We start from the raw sequence: 14,459 nt of genomic DNA on the forward strand, positions 1-14,459 counted from the left end.
ATATTCGTCAACATGTCGACATTTCCATCGACATATCCAAGTTTTCATGAATTCGACATCGACATGAGGAGTAAATCGACCATTTCTTCTATATTACAAAAAAATCGATAAAATAAGAAAAATATGAACAAAATGTCACTAATATATACATAATATTAATATTAATTATTTTTAACTAATTTGGAAATATGAAAATGTTTATTTGTTAATTTAAATATCTTTTATGATTTTTTTAAAACTTTTCTAACTTTTACAGAAATATTCATCGACATCAACATTTTATCGATATTTCTATCGACATCAACATTTAAAACTGTGCTTTTAACCCAATAATGACATAGAGGAATTGAGAGATAAACGAGAAAAGAATGAAAACAAAATCAAATTTAAACCAACCAATGGAAACTTCACGATGCTGTTGGTCCAAAGGTTTTAGAGATCGAAGGAGAGAGATACGATAACATATTTGAAAAAAATCTAAACAAATAAAATCAAATAAAGAAGGAAAATATATGAACAAAAAAACAGTAATAAAAAAATCAAAACGTAAGTGATTATAAATAGTATTTCGTTTCCTGTAATTTTAAAATGAATTCTAAATTTTATTCATCTTGGTTCTTATACTTTTGAAATATCAATTTTAATCTATATCAATTTTAATCTATGGACTTTTAAAAGTTGACAATTTTTTATCTATTCATCTTTATTTTTATCTCATTTCTTTCAATTATAATTTTAGCACGACACTTCATCGACTAAGTTTCTTGGAATGTAGCCATAAATTTGTACTAAAGATTTTCATCATTTAAAAATTTGTGTTAAAATTTTGCAAATAAGGACCAATTAGTTATTTTTTAAAAAGTATAGGGATCAAAATAGATATTTTGAAAGTACAAAACTAAGTGAACAGATACAAGACCCATTCTAAAAATACAAATACTAAAATAAACTAAAGCTGATATCAAAATAGTATTTAGACCTAAATATTTCATTCAATTTCAATAAAGACCTGTTAATTGATGTGTAAGTTTTGAATTTTAAAAGATAAAAAAAAACTAATAAATTTTATAGTAAGTTTGGATTGATATTTGGGCTTTGGGCCATAATATAAGCCTATGCTTAGATTATACATAAAAATAACCTTTAAAAAAGTCTCTTAATTCCTATTTTATACAAAGTAGTCACGTTGGTTTTGAAAACTTAGGCTTATATGGATTAGGATAACATAAACTTATTAAATATGGACGAAATCAATTCAATAGACTCTCTAAATTATCCTTGTTTGCTCTGGAATTAGACTATCTCTTGACGATTAATCTCATAAAAGAAAACACTTAAATAATAACAACAAATACATTCGAATATGTGACATCAAACAGAGGTCACTCCTCTGAATCCACATCTTTCTGACATGTTATTCGAAAGATCAATAAGTTGGCAGATTCTTTGAAAAAAAAAGACCCATAATACAACTACCTCTTCTCAACTCTTTAATTTTCCTATTTGACTTTTGAGCGTTGTTGAGATAGATATATGCTCAAATGTAGCCGATGACAAAACTTTCATAATTCCTAACTCTAAGTCTTCTATTTTTTTTTTTAAAAAAAAAAACAAGAATTATAACAAATGTATAGCTCAAATCCCTTGTCCATTCCATATAAGAAAATGATAAATAAGAAATGAAAATAGCTATAAAGGAGAAAAAAAAATTTGAAAGAAGAAGAGGCGCGTGAGTGAGACGCGCTAGGGAATTGGGGATGGGGAACAAAATCTCATGGATCTTTGCAACACTCACTTTCAGGTATTATTAATGAGACCCATAAATCCAGGAAAATAATTCCCCATGAGAGCAAGGAAAAAAAACCAGCAAAAAGAAAAAAGGAAAAATCATAGGAAACAAACAAACAAGAAAAAAATGGAAAAAGAAAAAAGGGATAGAGAGGCAAAGGAAAGGAAAGGAAAGGAAATGGAGCATCAGCAACAGTATCCCCACGCCCCCGGTCCCTAGTGAGAGAAACACTAAGAGAGAGAAAACCAAGCAAAAAACAAGATCCACCTCGAACCTCTCTCCATCTTCAGCCCTTTTCCGACCCCTCCATCGTCTTCTTCTTCATCATCGTCGTTACCCATCTCTTATTTCTCTCTAATTCCTCTCTCTCTCTCTCTCTCTCTCTCTCTCTCTGTGTGTTTTTGTGATTGGGAGAGGGGTTATTGTTTCTGGGTTTTGTCTATTTCGCTTGATTACTGCTGCTAATCTTGCAAAATCTGTTGGGTTCTCTTTAGTTTCTGGAAATTTTTGGTGTTTCTGCTGTTTTTCTTGAAGGGTAGTTCGGAACTGTTGACCAGGAGGAAGAACAGTGAATTGGGTCGGAGCTAGATTTGGGAAATAATGAGGGAAGAACACTCGAATTGGTTCTCGAGGTGGGAAGAGGAGCTTCCTTCGCCGGATGAATTGATGCCGCTTTCTCAAACCCTAATTACCCCCGATCTAGCTCTGGCTTTTGATATTCAAAATCCCACCAATAGCAGCCCGCCGCTGCCCTGCCCGTCCCCTCCTCTTTCGAATCCCCTGCCCGGCTCCGGCAACGGAATTGCGCCGCCCAACTCGGCGGATTTCGGCGATTCCGCCGATTTGGGCTCCGGCGGCGCCAGCGACGAGCCGGCCCGGACCCTCAAGCGGCCGCGTCTCGTCTGGACGCCGCAGCTCCACAAGCGATTCGTGGACGCCGTGGCGCATTTGGGGATCAAAAATGCCGTCCCCAAGACCATAATGCAGCTAATGAGTGTCGATGGCTTGACCAGAGAGAACGTAGCTTCCCATTTGCAGAAGTACCGCCTCTACCTCAAGCGGATGCAGGGCTTGTCCGCCGGCGGCGGCGGCGGCGGTGGCTTGGTTGCTTCCTCCGATCCCGCCACCGACCACTTGTTCGCTAGCTCCCCGGTCCCGCCCCATTTGCTGCACTCTGCCCGCGCCAGTTCGGACCATTTCTTGCCCTTTGTTCCCATGGCCACTCTGCAGCAGCACCACCATCACCAGCAGCAGATGGCTGCTGCTGCTGCGGTTGTCGCCCATCCCCAGCTGCAGCCACCATATCACCGGCAGGTCGGGCATTTCGGGTCGCCTCCGAACGGCCAGTTTGAGCATCCATTTTTAGCTAGACAGTCACAGCCCATCCATAGAATGGGGGCACCAGTGCATAATTCAGTACCAAATTACATTGAGGATTTGGAATCAGCCAATGCAACTGGAGGAAGAAAAGTCCTCACTTTATTTCCCACTGGGGATGATTGATCTTTGTGTTCTATTCCTAATTCTTGTGGAAAATTGGTATAAATGTTATATGGGTCTGATCTGAATTCTGAATTCTGGATGTTTATCTTAGTTGTTGTTTCTATAGTTCTTTATAATGTCCTTTCTTATCTGTTTAGTTGGCTTGGCCTGTCATTGAAATATGAAACTCATGACCAAATCCAAAACTTCACTAGCTTACTTCCTTTACAAATAGGTAGATAAGAGAGGGCCATCCCTTTAATGGTGGTGAAATAGAGGGAGATAATAGGGAGCTTATCCTCTTTGTCTGTCAAGTTCCATATGTCCTGTTTCTATTATTGGTTGCCTTCTTTAATATCCGATGGTCAGTTCCTCGTCATGTGGCTCGAACGGAAAATAATGCCGTTAGATTTTTCTGCTTGCAGTTGTTGAGATGTCAAGCCGAGGTTCATAAAATCCAAGAACCTTCTGCTTCTTGTGTATGTGTTGATCAGGGTGGAAGAGGTTCATATGTTGATATGGTTAGGGAAGATGAAGAAGCAACCAGCCGAGTTTTATTTTTCGTTTCTGGAGCTTGAGAGACAGCAGATCGATAATGCGGGCGGGCACGGGATATCTATCTATCCCTAGGTCAGTTTTCTGCAGAGATAGTATCTCTCTCACTTGTATATTATTAAAGGTTCAAAAAACTCATAATATGTGAGCATCTATTTTAACAATTCTGAGTTCATTAGAATGTTGGTGCATTGTAAACTGTTACATGAACATTTTGATGTGATCATCTTGACATCTTAGTAAATAAATCCATATTCTTAACCGCCTTGCTTTACGATCTCGAGAAAGTGGTTAATTTGATCTGATGTGTTATTAGCACACCAGCACCACAGCAGTCTTTAAGCATTATAAACTGTGAAACTTGATGAGTGCAGAATCTTTTACGCGTTATTCTCGATCGCTTACTTGCTATAAAGAAAATTTGATGAGTTTTGATGGGATGTTCTGATGGTTCAATGCCAAGCTAGATTGTTAGTAAACCATTGGATATCCATTTGAACATGGGTAATTCTCTGTTGGATAAAGTTGAAGCCTTATTTTGCCTGAAAATCTACGTTGCATGTATCGGTGTCGGGTGGTGCGTTTAAGTGGGAAACGATCAAGTATTGACCATATTCTGCAATGAAAGTAAGGGGTCATTTAATCAAATGAAAATATGGAAGCTTTTTGCTTCATCAATGGACTCTTTTTCTTTCTTTTAAGTCTTTTTTATGTGTTCTGTTTTGGCGTTCAAGTTTGAATCAGGTTTGGTATTGGCTTCATGTTTAAAGGTTGTTTGTAGAGTAAATATATACTTTTGGTCTCTGATGTTTGACGTGAGTATTTATTTGGTCTATGACGTTTCAAAATGGATGCTTCTGGTATTTGAGGTTTTAGAAACCGTTCTAAATAGTCCTTTGAGCTTCTTTGACCGCTAATTTACTAACGTTAAAATGAAGTGCTCGTTAAATTTTTAAAGGATGTTTATATTATAACTGCAGTTGCAGTTGATCAGAAAATGATAGAAGAGGTGAAAGGTGAACTGTGTTGGTCTAGTGGCTGTGGGGGAGGGGGGCCCTTGGTTTTAAAGAGTACCCTTTATAATGCTTGTCATGATTTCTACTTTTTGAAACTATTTTTCATAGTTGACCAAGTTTTTTCTTTTCTTTTGTGCATAATTGTGATCTAGAAAAGGGTTTTTTCCTTTTTTTTTTTGGGTGGGGTATTCCTATTGGGAGGACAATTTCCAGGTTGTTGTTTGGTCTCTAATTAACTTAAATTCGTCTTTGTTTTCTTTTTTGTTAGTAGTAATGACATATAAGTAACGGGACAAATTAATTGACATTTCTTTTAGTTATGCGACATCTTAATTGGCTTTTCCTGTCGATGTGAGCATAGTTGGTGGATATCCGACACTTATTATAATTCTAAAGGTTGAAAGTTCAATATCTCACTCCCACAATTATCAAAATGGAAATGATGATTTACTTTCACCTACGTGTTCCTTTATTTTGACATATAATTTTTATAAATATTTTCAAAATTTAAGTTAATTTTTGAAGATTAAAAAAATAATTTTAAAAAAGTAGTTTTTGTTTTAAAAATTTGACTAAGAATTTAATTATGTTTTTAACAGAAGTGAAAAACTTACCAATAAAATTGTAAAATACAAACATAGGGGCATACGAAAATTTTTCTCAAATTCAAATATATTAAAAGTAATTTAACCTAAATGATATCAACATTAAACTATTTTTTTTTAATGTTTTTAACCATGCTATTTTTTGTTATCCAAACTTTATTTCTTTGAGGAAAAAAATGAAAAAAGGAAAATCATTTTTGAGAATCAAACAATTTGGCTATCAACAGCTGTTGGTAGGAGAAGTCATTATCTTGAATGGCTGAAAAAATCAAAGTCCCTAAAATGATCTAATTATTATTGTTTTTTAAAAAGTTGTTTGAAGTATAATTTCTCACCCCGAAAAAAATAATAAAAAAAAAAAAGTAAAGATTTTGAATTGGATAAGAAAGTGGATTGGCTTTCTTTCATTCTCTTTTAAAGGCACATCAAATTGAAGGGTAGGCCCATTTGGGACATCAAATTCAATATCTTTTTTGGTTTTATTCTTTTTTTTTTTTATTTTATTTTTTTTGTGGAGATGAACTAGTTTCTTGGTTGAGAAAGAGACAGATTCTAGGCCTTTTAAAAGCACATAAATTGCATATATACTTTTTTTTTCCTAGGCTAAAACTTTGAGACATGTTTTTTTAGATTTCTGATAGTTTATTTCGAGAATTGTGTCAGTCTTATTACAAAGTTTCAATTACCCATCTGAACTTTTAATTTTGATTGTAATAAAAATTTGTCTTTTTGAAATTATTGCTTAAATGTTGATGTAATCCATTAAACGAGCAGTGATTTGGCACAATGTGGCACTGGATGACACAAAAGTAGACCATCTAGATGAAATAGAGGTGATGATGGATGAATTGAACAATTTGGTTTAATATCATGCTCGTCGATGAATCGAACGATTTGTTTTAATATTATGCTCACCCATCCCCAACGACCTTTTTTGCTTTGTTACAATTATTTTATCTAATTGGCCTCTTTGTGTCGCATCGTGCCAAATCATCCCTCATTTCTCATTGTAGGTTGTATTTATAAAAAATTTAGAAATGTAACTAAAGTGGAGAAACAAAAGTTGTAACTTTTTTATCCCAAAATTTGCTGTTATGTATTAAACTCTAATATGTTATAATTTATTTATTTATTTTTAGTACGGATTGAGAGGTTCTAACTTATGACCTCTAGTTAGAGATATGCCAATTATCAACTGAATTAAGCTCATGTTAACAATATGTATATATTTATTTATGCAAAACTAAATACATATTTATAAAAATAAATAAAATAAATACGTATTTATTTTTTAGTCCAAAACTTTATAATATTCTATATTATTTCCTAAATTTTGCCTAAAAAATATTTCAACCTTTACTACTAGTTTCTAATTAATCATTTCAAAACCCACCACTTATTAGCGAAACATATGCCTGTAGTAGATTTCTATTAAATTATTTTCCTAAAGAAAAAACCGACTTTAACCTTTTTTTTTAAATAAAGTTCAAAATTTAAAATAAAATACCTAAAAATTTAATGGCCAAAACGTAATAAACAGAAAACTATAGATATCAAAAATAAAATTCTACGTCAGAAAATAGGCTTTTATTGATCTTTTAAAGAAAAATAATTTTCAGAAGATTTAAAATTACCAATACTTTAGACCAAGAAATCCACTCAATAATCAACATTAAAAAAAATAACAATAGTAAGTTTAAATTAAAAGGGTTTCATTTGAAACCAACATAGTGAGTATATTATATAATTAGCTAAGTAAATCAGTTTTAATTAACACTATCCCCTAATAACTTACTGCTGTGATCAATGGTTTTGCAGATACTCAAAGCTCAAAGACTGTTGGTACAATGGAACCTGCAAGAACACAAGAATGTAAATCAACCCAAAAAATTAAGGACAAGAAAGAAAACATTGTACAAACAAAGTTTTGAATAGATATGATTGTAGTTTTCGGTCGAGCGTCTCGAATAAGAGAGAAAACGGTTGATATTTTTCTACTACGATGTATAAGAAGTGGGAGGGTAGAACGTGACAACTTAATTAATCAATTGTAAAAGGAGGATGTTAGCTACCTTAGCGCTCAAATCTCTCTCTCGGTTTAAGCGAGGTTTTGAAACATATTTTCAATGTTTAGGTATTTTTTTGATATATGTGAGTGTCTGAATCAACTTGAATGTACTTGAGAAAACTTGTAGGACTTTAAATCCCGAAAGGGGTTTTTTTTTTGTAATTTAAAAAAAAAAGGTTTTGGGGCAAATATAAACAAATAATGTTTGGTTGCTCTTGCCCCCAAACGGCGGCCCATTAGTAAGATTTTTGGGTCTCTTGGTCCTACTGGCTTAGAGATTTCAAGTTTGAAACTGAGTGAGTTTAATACAAAAGACCCTTGATGTCTACAAGATTCGAGTCTTCGGGCGGGTGCAGTGCTCCCGAGCATAGAGGAGCAAAACTTCAACTCCCAATTAAATATATATATATATATATATATATCTTTTTTTTTGGTTGTTCTCACGTGTTTTCTAAATCAAATGTGCTGGAGTGAAACATGGCCAAGTGAGGGGGGTTTGATAGCAAATTTACTCTCTATCTTCATCCTAAGATGAGAAATAAGGATCTTCAAAACTAATATAGTCCTCATAGAATGCAGAAAAAGTTCAGAAGGGTTGTCCCGATTCAAGATTAATGGTCCTCATCAATACAAAAGAGATGCCGAATGGCTAATACTTCTTTTCAACCGAATTGGTATGTTTTATGTCGCGGGGCAGGGGAAAATGTGGAAGATCTACTATTCCGTTGCTTTTACAGTAGGAATGGTGAGAAGGAACAAGTTCAGAAGCAGAAAGACAAACATAATTTAACCGTTGTACAGCCATGATCCGAGGGGGAAAGGGGAGATCTTATGGATAAACGCAGTAGAAGCAGTTATATGGGGTATCCAAATCGAACAAAGCTCCAGAACATTCAACAGAAAGGACTTGGCTAATTTTTCTTCAGGTGTTCTTGGGCTAATCCTTTTCTAATCCTTTTCTATTTTTGTAGATTAACTAAGATCAGAGTGCATTTTTGTAAGCTCCAGTAGAGAAATCAGTTGTATGGGAACTTTTCACCTAATGATTCGAGTGATAAGACAGAATTCGTGTAACGTAAGGATCAGATTCATACCTGGAAAGCAGTATGAGTGTACGGCATCCCTGCACACGGCCATGGCACATTGACTGTAGTTCTAGATATCGGATTCAATCCTACAGTCTTGATAGGTGAAGGAGAAACATAGCTCAACGGGACATCATTCCTCGGTACATGGTAACCAGGAAATGAAGGCTGGATGTTTTGCATGGTGAAAGGTGCGAAATTCATGCTCGGAGTCGGATTAATCGGAAGATTCTTAACATACCTACAAATGAAGGAAATAGTTTCTGATTAACAAATTTATACACTCAAGCACGCTCAATAAGAACTGAGGTTCCAAGAATTGGAAAACACAGTCTTTGGCTAAAAATGATCCCATCATAAAGCAAAACCAGTAACAGAAAATGTAAAACAGAATCTCAAGTTCCATATTCGAAGTCAAAAGAGGCAATACCTATCATAACTCCGATCATAATCCGGGTCGCTAAGATCCTTTTCCCTATCTCTTAAAATGGCAACCCGAGAAGTAGGCCCACTCCCAGCGTCTTTGATACTTGAATATTTGTCTACATCATTCACTCTACACCCTTCAGCCCTGTCTCTATTTGTTGATATATCTAGCCCCTCGGTGAAATTATGGGACGATACATCCACCGAACCAGTACTACCTTGGCTGCTGAATATTCGAGCACGTGCCTTATCATACTCTTCCTTCCTCTGCTCCACAGTCCGACCAAGACCTTGTTTGGCCATACAACCCATTCCATCATCAGATGATTTATTAGGCCTAGGCCTAACAGCAATTTTAACTCGCCCAATTGTATCATCAGCCGACTGTTTCGCAGGTATTTGAGATAAGCAAATGGGCGGGAATTTAGCTTCAACAGTTTTCCTCACCAAAATCCTTCCTTGACCATCTATGGCATTGTCCTGAACCATAGTTTGCAGGCCATAGTGTTGAGCAACACGATGAGCTGCAAGTCGAAGGTACGAAGTAGAAAAGTGTTGAAATTCGAACAGCTGCTGCTCTTGGTTTTGCAAAAACATTTGGATGTCGAGTTCCATCCGCAGAACTACGGAACCAATTAAACTACTAATGAGTGAAGTAAATCCAACCATCATAATGTTAATGAAAAAGAAACTCACAATGTCTCAGCCCCTCTACAAACTCTTTTGTTATCTATTTTTGAAAATTAACCCCATGAACACAACTTCCACCTCTGTGTTTCTTTGTTTTGTTATCTACTCTTCAAAAACATTTTCAAAATTTAGCTAAGAGAATTCAAACTAATACCCATTAAAACTAAAAGAATAACTAAACATGGGAAATCAAAATTGGGATAAAAACTTCAACCCCCTTTTCAGAAGAAGAACAATGGCAGATTTTCTAAAAATCTAAAGAACCCCAAAAGCTCAAAACCAAACATGCCATACTTAACAGAAACAGGGCAATCCAGAGCAGACAAGAATCTCAAAACCGAACCTAAATTAAGCAAGAAAGAGAAACAAACACAAAATTTACAAAGTAAAAAGAAGAAATTACTGACTGGTGAGACGGTGCCGAGGATTCTGAAGGGCCTCGACCAAGAAAGGGTCAACCATTGAAACTTTGTCTTTGAGCCAATCGGAGGAGTCCATGGCTATGACTTCTGTTTTCTCTCTCTACAGACCGTCTCTTCTCTCACTACTGCCCAAATCAGATTCTCGAAGCTTCTTCTTCTTCTTCTTCAGTAGTGAGAGAAATCTAGAGAGAGAGAGGGAGCTTCCAGAAAGCTTATCCCTGCGAAAAGGGCGAAAAGGGGTGTGAGGGGGAGGGGGAAATTGAAGAAGGGTGGGTGGCTTTATAGCAAAAGAATCGAAATTTTACTTTGATTATCCGAAATTGAAACTTACCCACAAGAACAAAGACGCAATTACAGAAGCCATCGCTCCCGATTTCGCCCTTTCTTCGGCTTTCGTCTCGAGAGTGAGGATCGTCGTTGACTTTCAAACACCAAAGAAATTTTTAACACAAATCCTGTATAAAAAAAAAAAAAAACTCTTTAATATAAAATTATATTAAAGCTATTGATTAAAAAATTTAAATCCACGTTTAAAGTCTATCAATTAAAATGAATCGAAATAGATTGACCAAAATTTGAAAGGAAAAAAAAATATATTTTTAGTCTCTCATCAACTTTCTGATTAATATATTTATATTAGATTGGAAGGTCGTGAATTCGAATTTACATCTTTATATATTGTATTTAAAAAAAGATAAAAGGTTTGTTCGTGAAATATGAGAGGTATTTCTACTCTGAAAATCAAAAGAGATGCTAACAAACTCGCGTATGAAATCCTAAGAGAGCGTTTTTGTTTGAAGGGTTGGGATACTTTTCAAATTGGTTGATGTGTTTAGGCAAAGTCGACTTCTACTCTTTAGTTCGTTAATGAAGTGTATATTTCCCTTATTTAAGGAAAAAAATGCCAGTGAGTGTTTTGGGGTGAAAAAATCGTACTACGTAGAGAACAGAAAAAAGGTCTAACTTTGAAGGTCTATCGTGGTGGTCAACCTGAATTCTTCTCTGGTGGCCGACCTGAAAAGCTCCCTTGAGCGCCGACGTGAAAGTTTTACCTAATAGTCTCAAGGACACTTAAGCTCTCCCAACGGTCATACCTGGAATAGGTCAAGCTCTTCCAACGATCATACCTGGATTAGGTCGTACCTCGATCAATTTTTTTTTTTTTTTTGCATAAATAGTGAGTATATTTACTTTTTATTTACATTAATATAACTTATATACTACAATGCATAGATGTCATTTTTTCGTTCAATGATATGTGTGGGTAGAGATTGGAGACTTGAACTTCTGATCCTTTTAGTCAATAATATATATTTTAATTAGTTATAGTTTAGGTTATAAAGTATAATATATAGATGTCTAATAAACCAATAAACTATACCTTCCTCGTCTCAACTTTTTTTTTTTTTTTTTTCAAGGCAGCGATGCCCATTCTTTATTACTTATCGCATGTGCCTAGTCTCAACATCACTTTTCAAACCAAAATAGCCTTCCATATATCTATGAAAGAGGAAACGTTGAAAGTCCACAACAAGTAACATAAATAAACAAGTTGATTTTGTATTCGAGCTACTGAAGGCTGGAACTCGTATGGTTACATTACTTCATTGTTCTATGTTCTATGAGGCCTTGCACTAACCGATTAAAAATTTAAATTTACGAAAATTCTTGTAATCCTATAGAAAATAGTTGTATAGACTTTATGGATCAAGTTAACTAAGTAAAATAAATATTCTATTCTATTCTCTTCTCTCAATCTATTTTTCTAATACTATTTTGTTATTCTTTTACTTTCTAGTTTAATATATGACCATTATGGTTTTAGAAAATTAAGAGAGAGAGATATTTACTGTTATTAATAATTAAAATTTGGTTAAAATATCATTTTTGGTCCACATACTTTACTTAATTAATTTCAGTTTAGTTATTGTATTTTTTAAATATTCAAATTTAATCCATGTATTCTCATCAAATCTTAAAATTTATATTCAATGGTCAATTTGAAGTTAATTTTTATCCAACTTAGCAAAATAATAATAGCTTTCATTCAAAAAAGACATAATGTGAGTATATTTTCAAAATTTATAGAGAAGACATAATAGGAATATATTTTCAAAATTTATAGAGGGATGCTGATAGAGACTAAATTATAAGAAAAGTAATTTTAAAGTTTATTAAAAATATAAATACTAAATTTGTACATTTGAAAGTAAAAGGATCAAAATGGTATTTTATCTAAAATTTTAATAAACCTTTTCGAATACAAGAATAAGTAAGGTGTGAATTTGAACTCATCATATTTTTGGTAAGAGATGATTACCTTAACCAGTTTAGTTGAGCTCAAGCTAACTAAAATTTTAATAACTTATTCTAATATTATTATTGGATACATTAAGATGTTATCTTTATGTTCATTTGTGAATAAATGTTTGACTATCGATAATGGAAAGAAAAAGCTATAATAAAGAAAATATTGAGATCCCATTTTGTAGAAATATAAATAAAATATCAATGAAATATACATGCGGATGGATAATTTCTAGAAAAATAATAAAAATCAAGAAATTCATAAAAATTTTTGTTTATTATTTATTATATTTATATTAGTGGTGGTTTGTTCATAATTTTTAAAATATTTTGTCAATATTTTTACGATACGATGAAAATGTGGATTCACCATTCATGTCGATATTGAACTCAGCCGGGACATATATGAAAATGTTGATGGAAATGTCGATGAAAATTTAATTAACGGACTATAATTAATAACATTCTTGAAAAATGGCAAATATTATGCATTTACATGATAATTATCTTATGTAAAAAGCTTTACGTTATTAATCTGCTTCCACTTGGGCTTTCAACAAGCATAATTGGGCTAAAAATGAATTGGGCTACAAGAGGGACTCAGCCTTGTGGTGTCAAGCTCAGCAGACTGGACCATTGGCCCAAAATATTACACCAATTTTGAGTGCTTTGGCCCAGGCCCAATTCACATGTTGTACCGGTTTTCACCGAAAGAAAAATATTAAAGAAAAGATGAAAAAACCGACCATATTGGTAAAATGCCTACCACTCATTTGATTATAGTATTTTTCTTTAATATTTCATTAATCTTACATTTGAAGAAGTCTACGCACGTTTATGTCCCCAAAAAAAAGAAAAAAAAAAGAAATCTACCTATGTGTATGTTTATTAACGATTTTCAAATAGAAATCATAATACAGGATTCACTTGCGAAAGTTTAGAATTTTTAATTGATACATTTATTGATTCAACTTGAATGGTTTAGAGATATAAATTGATTTTTTTTTTCTTTTTTTAAAAATGAATATTTTTAGTCTTAACCTCGGTGGAAAAGAAAATGAATGGTAATATGATGTGACATGTTAGGCTTGACTAACTTATCTAGAAAAAGACATAGAGACATCCCATGACAACGAAAGATAATAAAGTTTTTTCTTTCTTCCTCTTTTTATTTTCCATAGTGTCCAATATAAATTTCTTGAAATACAAAGTTCTTAGAAACCACATATTTTCCATTTATTATGGTGTGAAATAATTCATGCCATCAAAATATCTAGATATCCTTTATTTTAATAGCTAAGATTTAGCATAATGCACCATATTAAAAAAGATTAAAGATCAAGAACATTTGGTAGATTATCGATAAGTTCCAGAGTACAGTTTAGTTTTAGAGTCTAAAACCTAACTCCAAATCTTAAAGATTAAAAGTATATAATTCAAAAGTTAAGAGAAAAAAATCTTTAAAAGAACATACAAAATTCTCCTATATGCAAGTTTGGACTTTATTTCATTTAGTGTTTGATTCAGGATTTGGATATGAACTTTGACGGGCACTTCTGCACACAATAGATCTGCACATCAATGTGATGTTAAGTCAAATACAGTTCAATGCCTAAGTTAAATAAAAGGTCCATTTGAGAGGATCAAAAAGTGGAGTTGTGTAGAACTACTATCTCGTGTCACAAGCCTCTTCTATGGAGTCTTCTCGAGTTAGCTCGGTTGGAAAAATTACTTACCAATTATATTTTACCCTTTGGGAAAGAAAGGTTCTCGATCTCCTGTAAGGCCAACCCTCTACGAAAAGACTGTTGAAGAGGATTTGACTAGAGTATGCAATGTGGCATGGCTCGCTCCTGACTCATTGAGGAAGGGGCAGCCCAAAAAACGATCCTTTTAAAAGGTCTTACTGGGTCGAACTTGAATTCTGGAAATCCGTCGGGGCCCTTTTGGCTATGGAGGGAGGTTTCAGCAAGCGGCTACCTTTTTCCCTCATCCGAACTTTGCCAGCTCAAGA

The 14,459-nt window shown here is 33.9% G+C and overlaps 2 protein-coding genes across 5 annotated transcripts; one reads left to right on the forward strand and one right to left on the reverse strand.

Annotated features, from left to right (window-relative positions):
- Window positions 1-1,893: 1,893 nt before the first annotated feature.
- Window positions 1,894-4,087, forward strand: LOC111021738 (transcription factor MYBC1-like). The gene is made up of 2 exons (XM_088127419.1): window positions 1,894-3,328; window positions 3,697-4,087. Exon 1 carries the CDS (start codon window positions 2,390-2,392, stop codon window positions 3,290-3,292), a length of 903 nt encoding a protein of 300 aa, XP_087983545.1. The 5' UTR covers window positions 1,894-2,389; the 3' UTR covers window positions 3,293-3,328; window positions 3,697-4,087.
- Window positions 4,088-7,087: 3,000 nt separating this feature from the next.
- Window positions 7,088-10,589, reverse strand: LOC111021798 (uncharacterized). Of its 4 annotated transcripts, none has more exons than XM_022298866.2 (5): window positions 10,470-10,589; window positions 10,124-10,356; window positions 9,031-9,550; window positions 8,610-8,841; window positions 7,088-7,301 (listed from the first exon to the last, which is right to left on the reverse strand). In XM_022298866.2, exons 2-5 carry the CDS (start codon window positions 10,212-10,214, stop codon window positions 7,251-7,253), a joined length of 894 nt encoding a protein of 297 aa, XP_022154558.1. In that variant the 5' UTR covers window positions 10,215-10,356; window positions 10,470-10,589; the 3' UTR covers window positions 7,088-7,250. The 4 variants fall into 4 exon arrangements, with proteins under 4 accessions (XP_022154558.1, XP_022154556.1, XP_022154559.1 ...); XM_022298864.2 differs by having other exon boundaries at window positions 9,031-9,649; XM_022298867.2 differs by having other exon boundaries at window positions 9,031-9,666.
- Window positions 10,590-14,459: the final 3,870 nt, after the last annotated feature.

Source organism: Momordica charantia, assembly GCF_013281855.1.
Source record: "Momordica charantia cultivar OHB3-1 chromosome 1 unlocalized genomic scaffold, Mcharantia_2.0 BLBB01000001.1, whole genome shotgun sequence".
Classification (NCBI taxonomy): domain Eukaryota; kingdom Viridiplantae; phylum Streptophyta; class Magnoliopsida; order Cucurbitales; family Cucurbitaceae; genus Momordica; species Momordica charantia.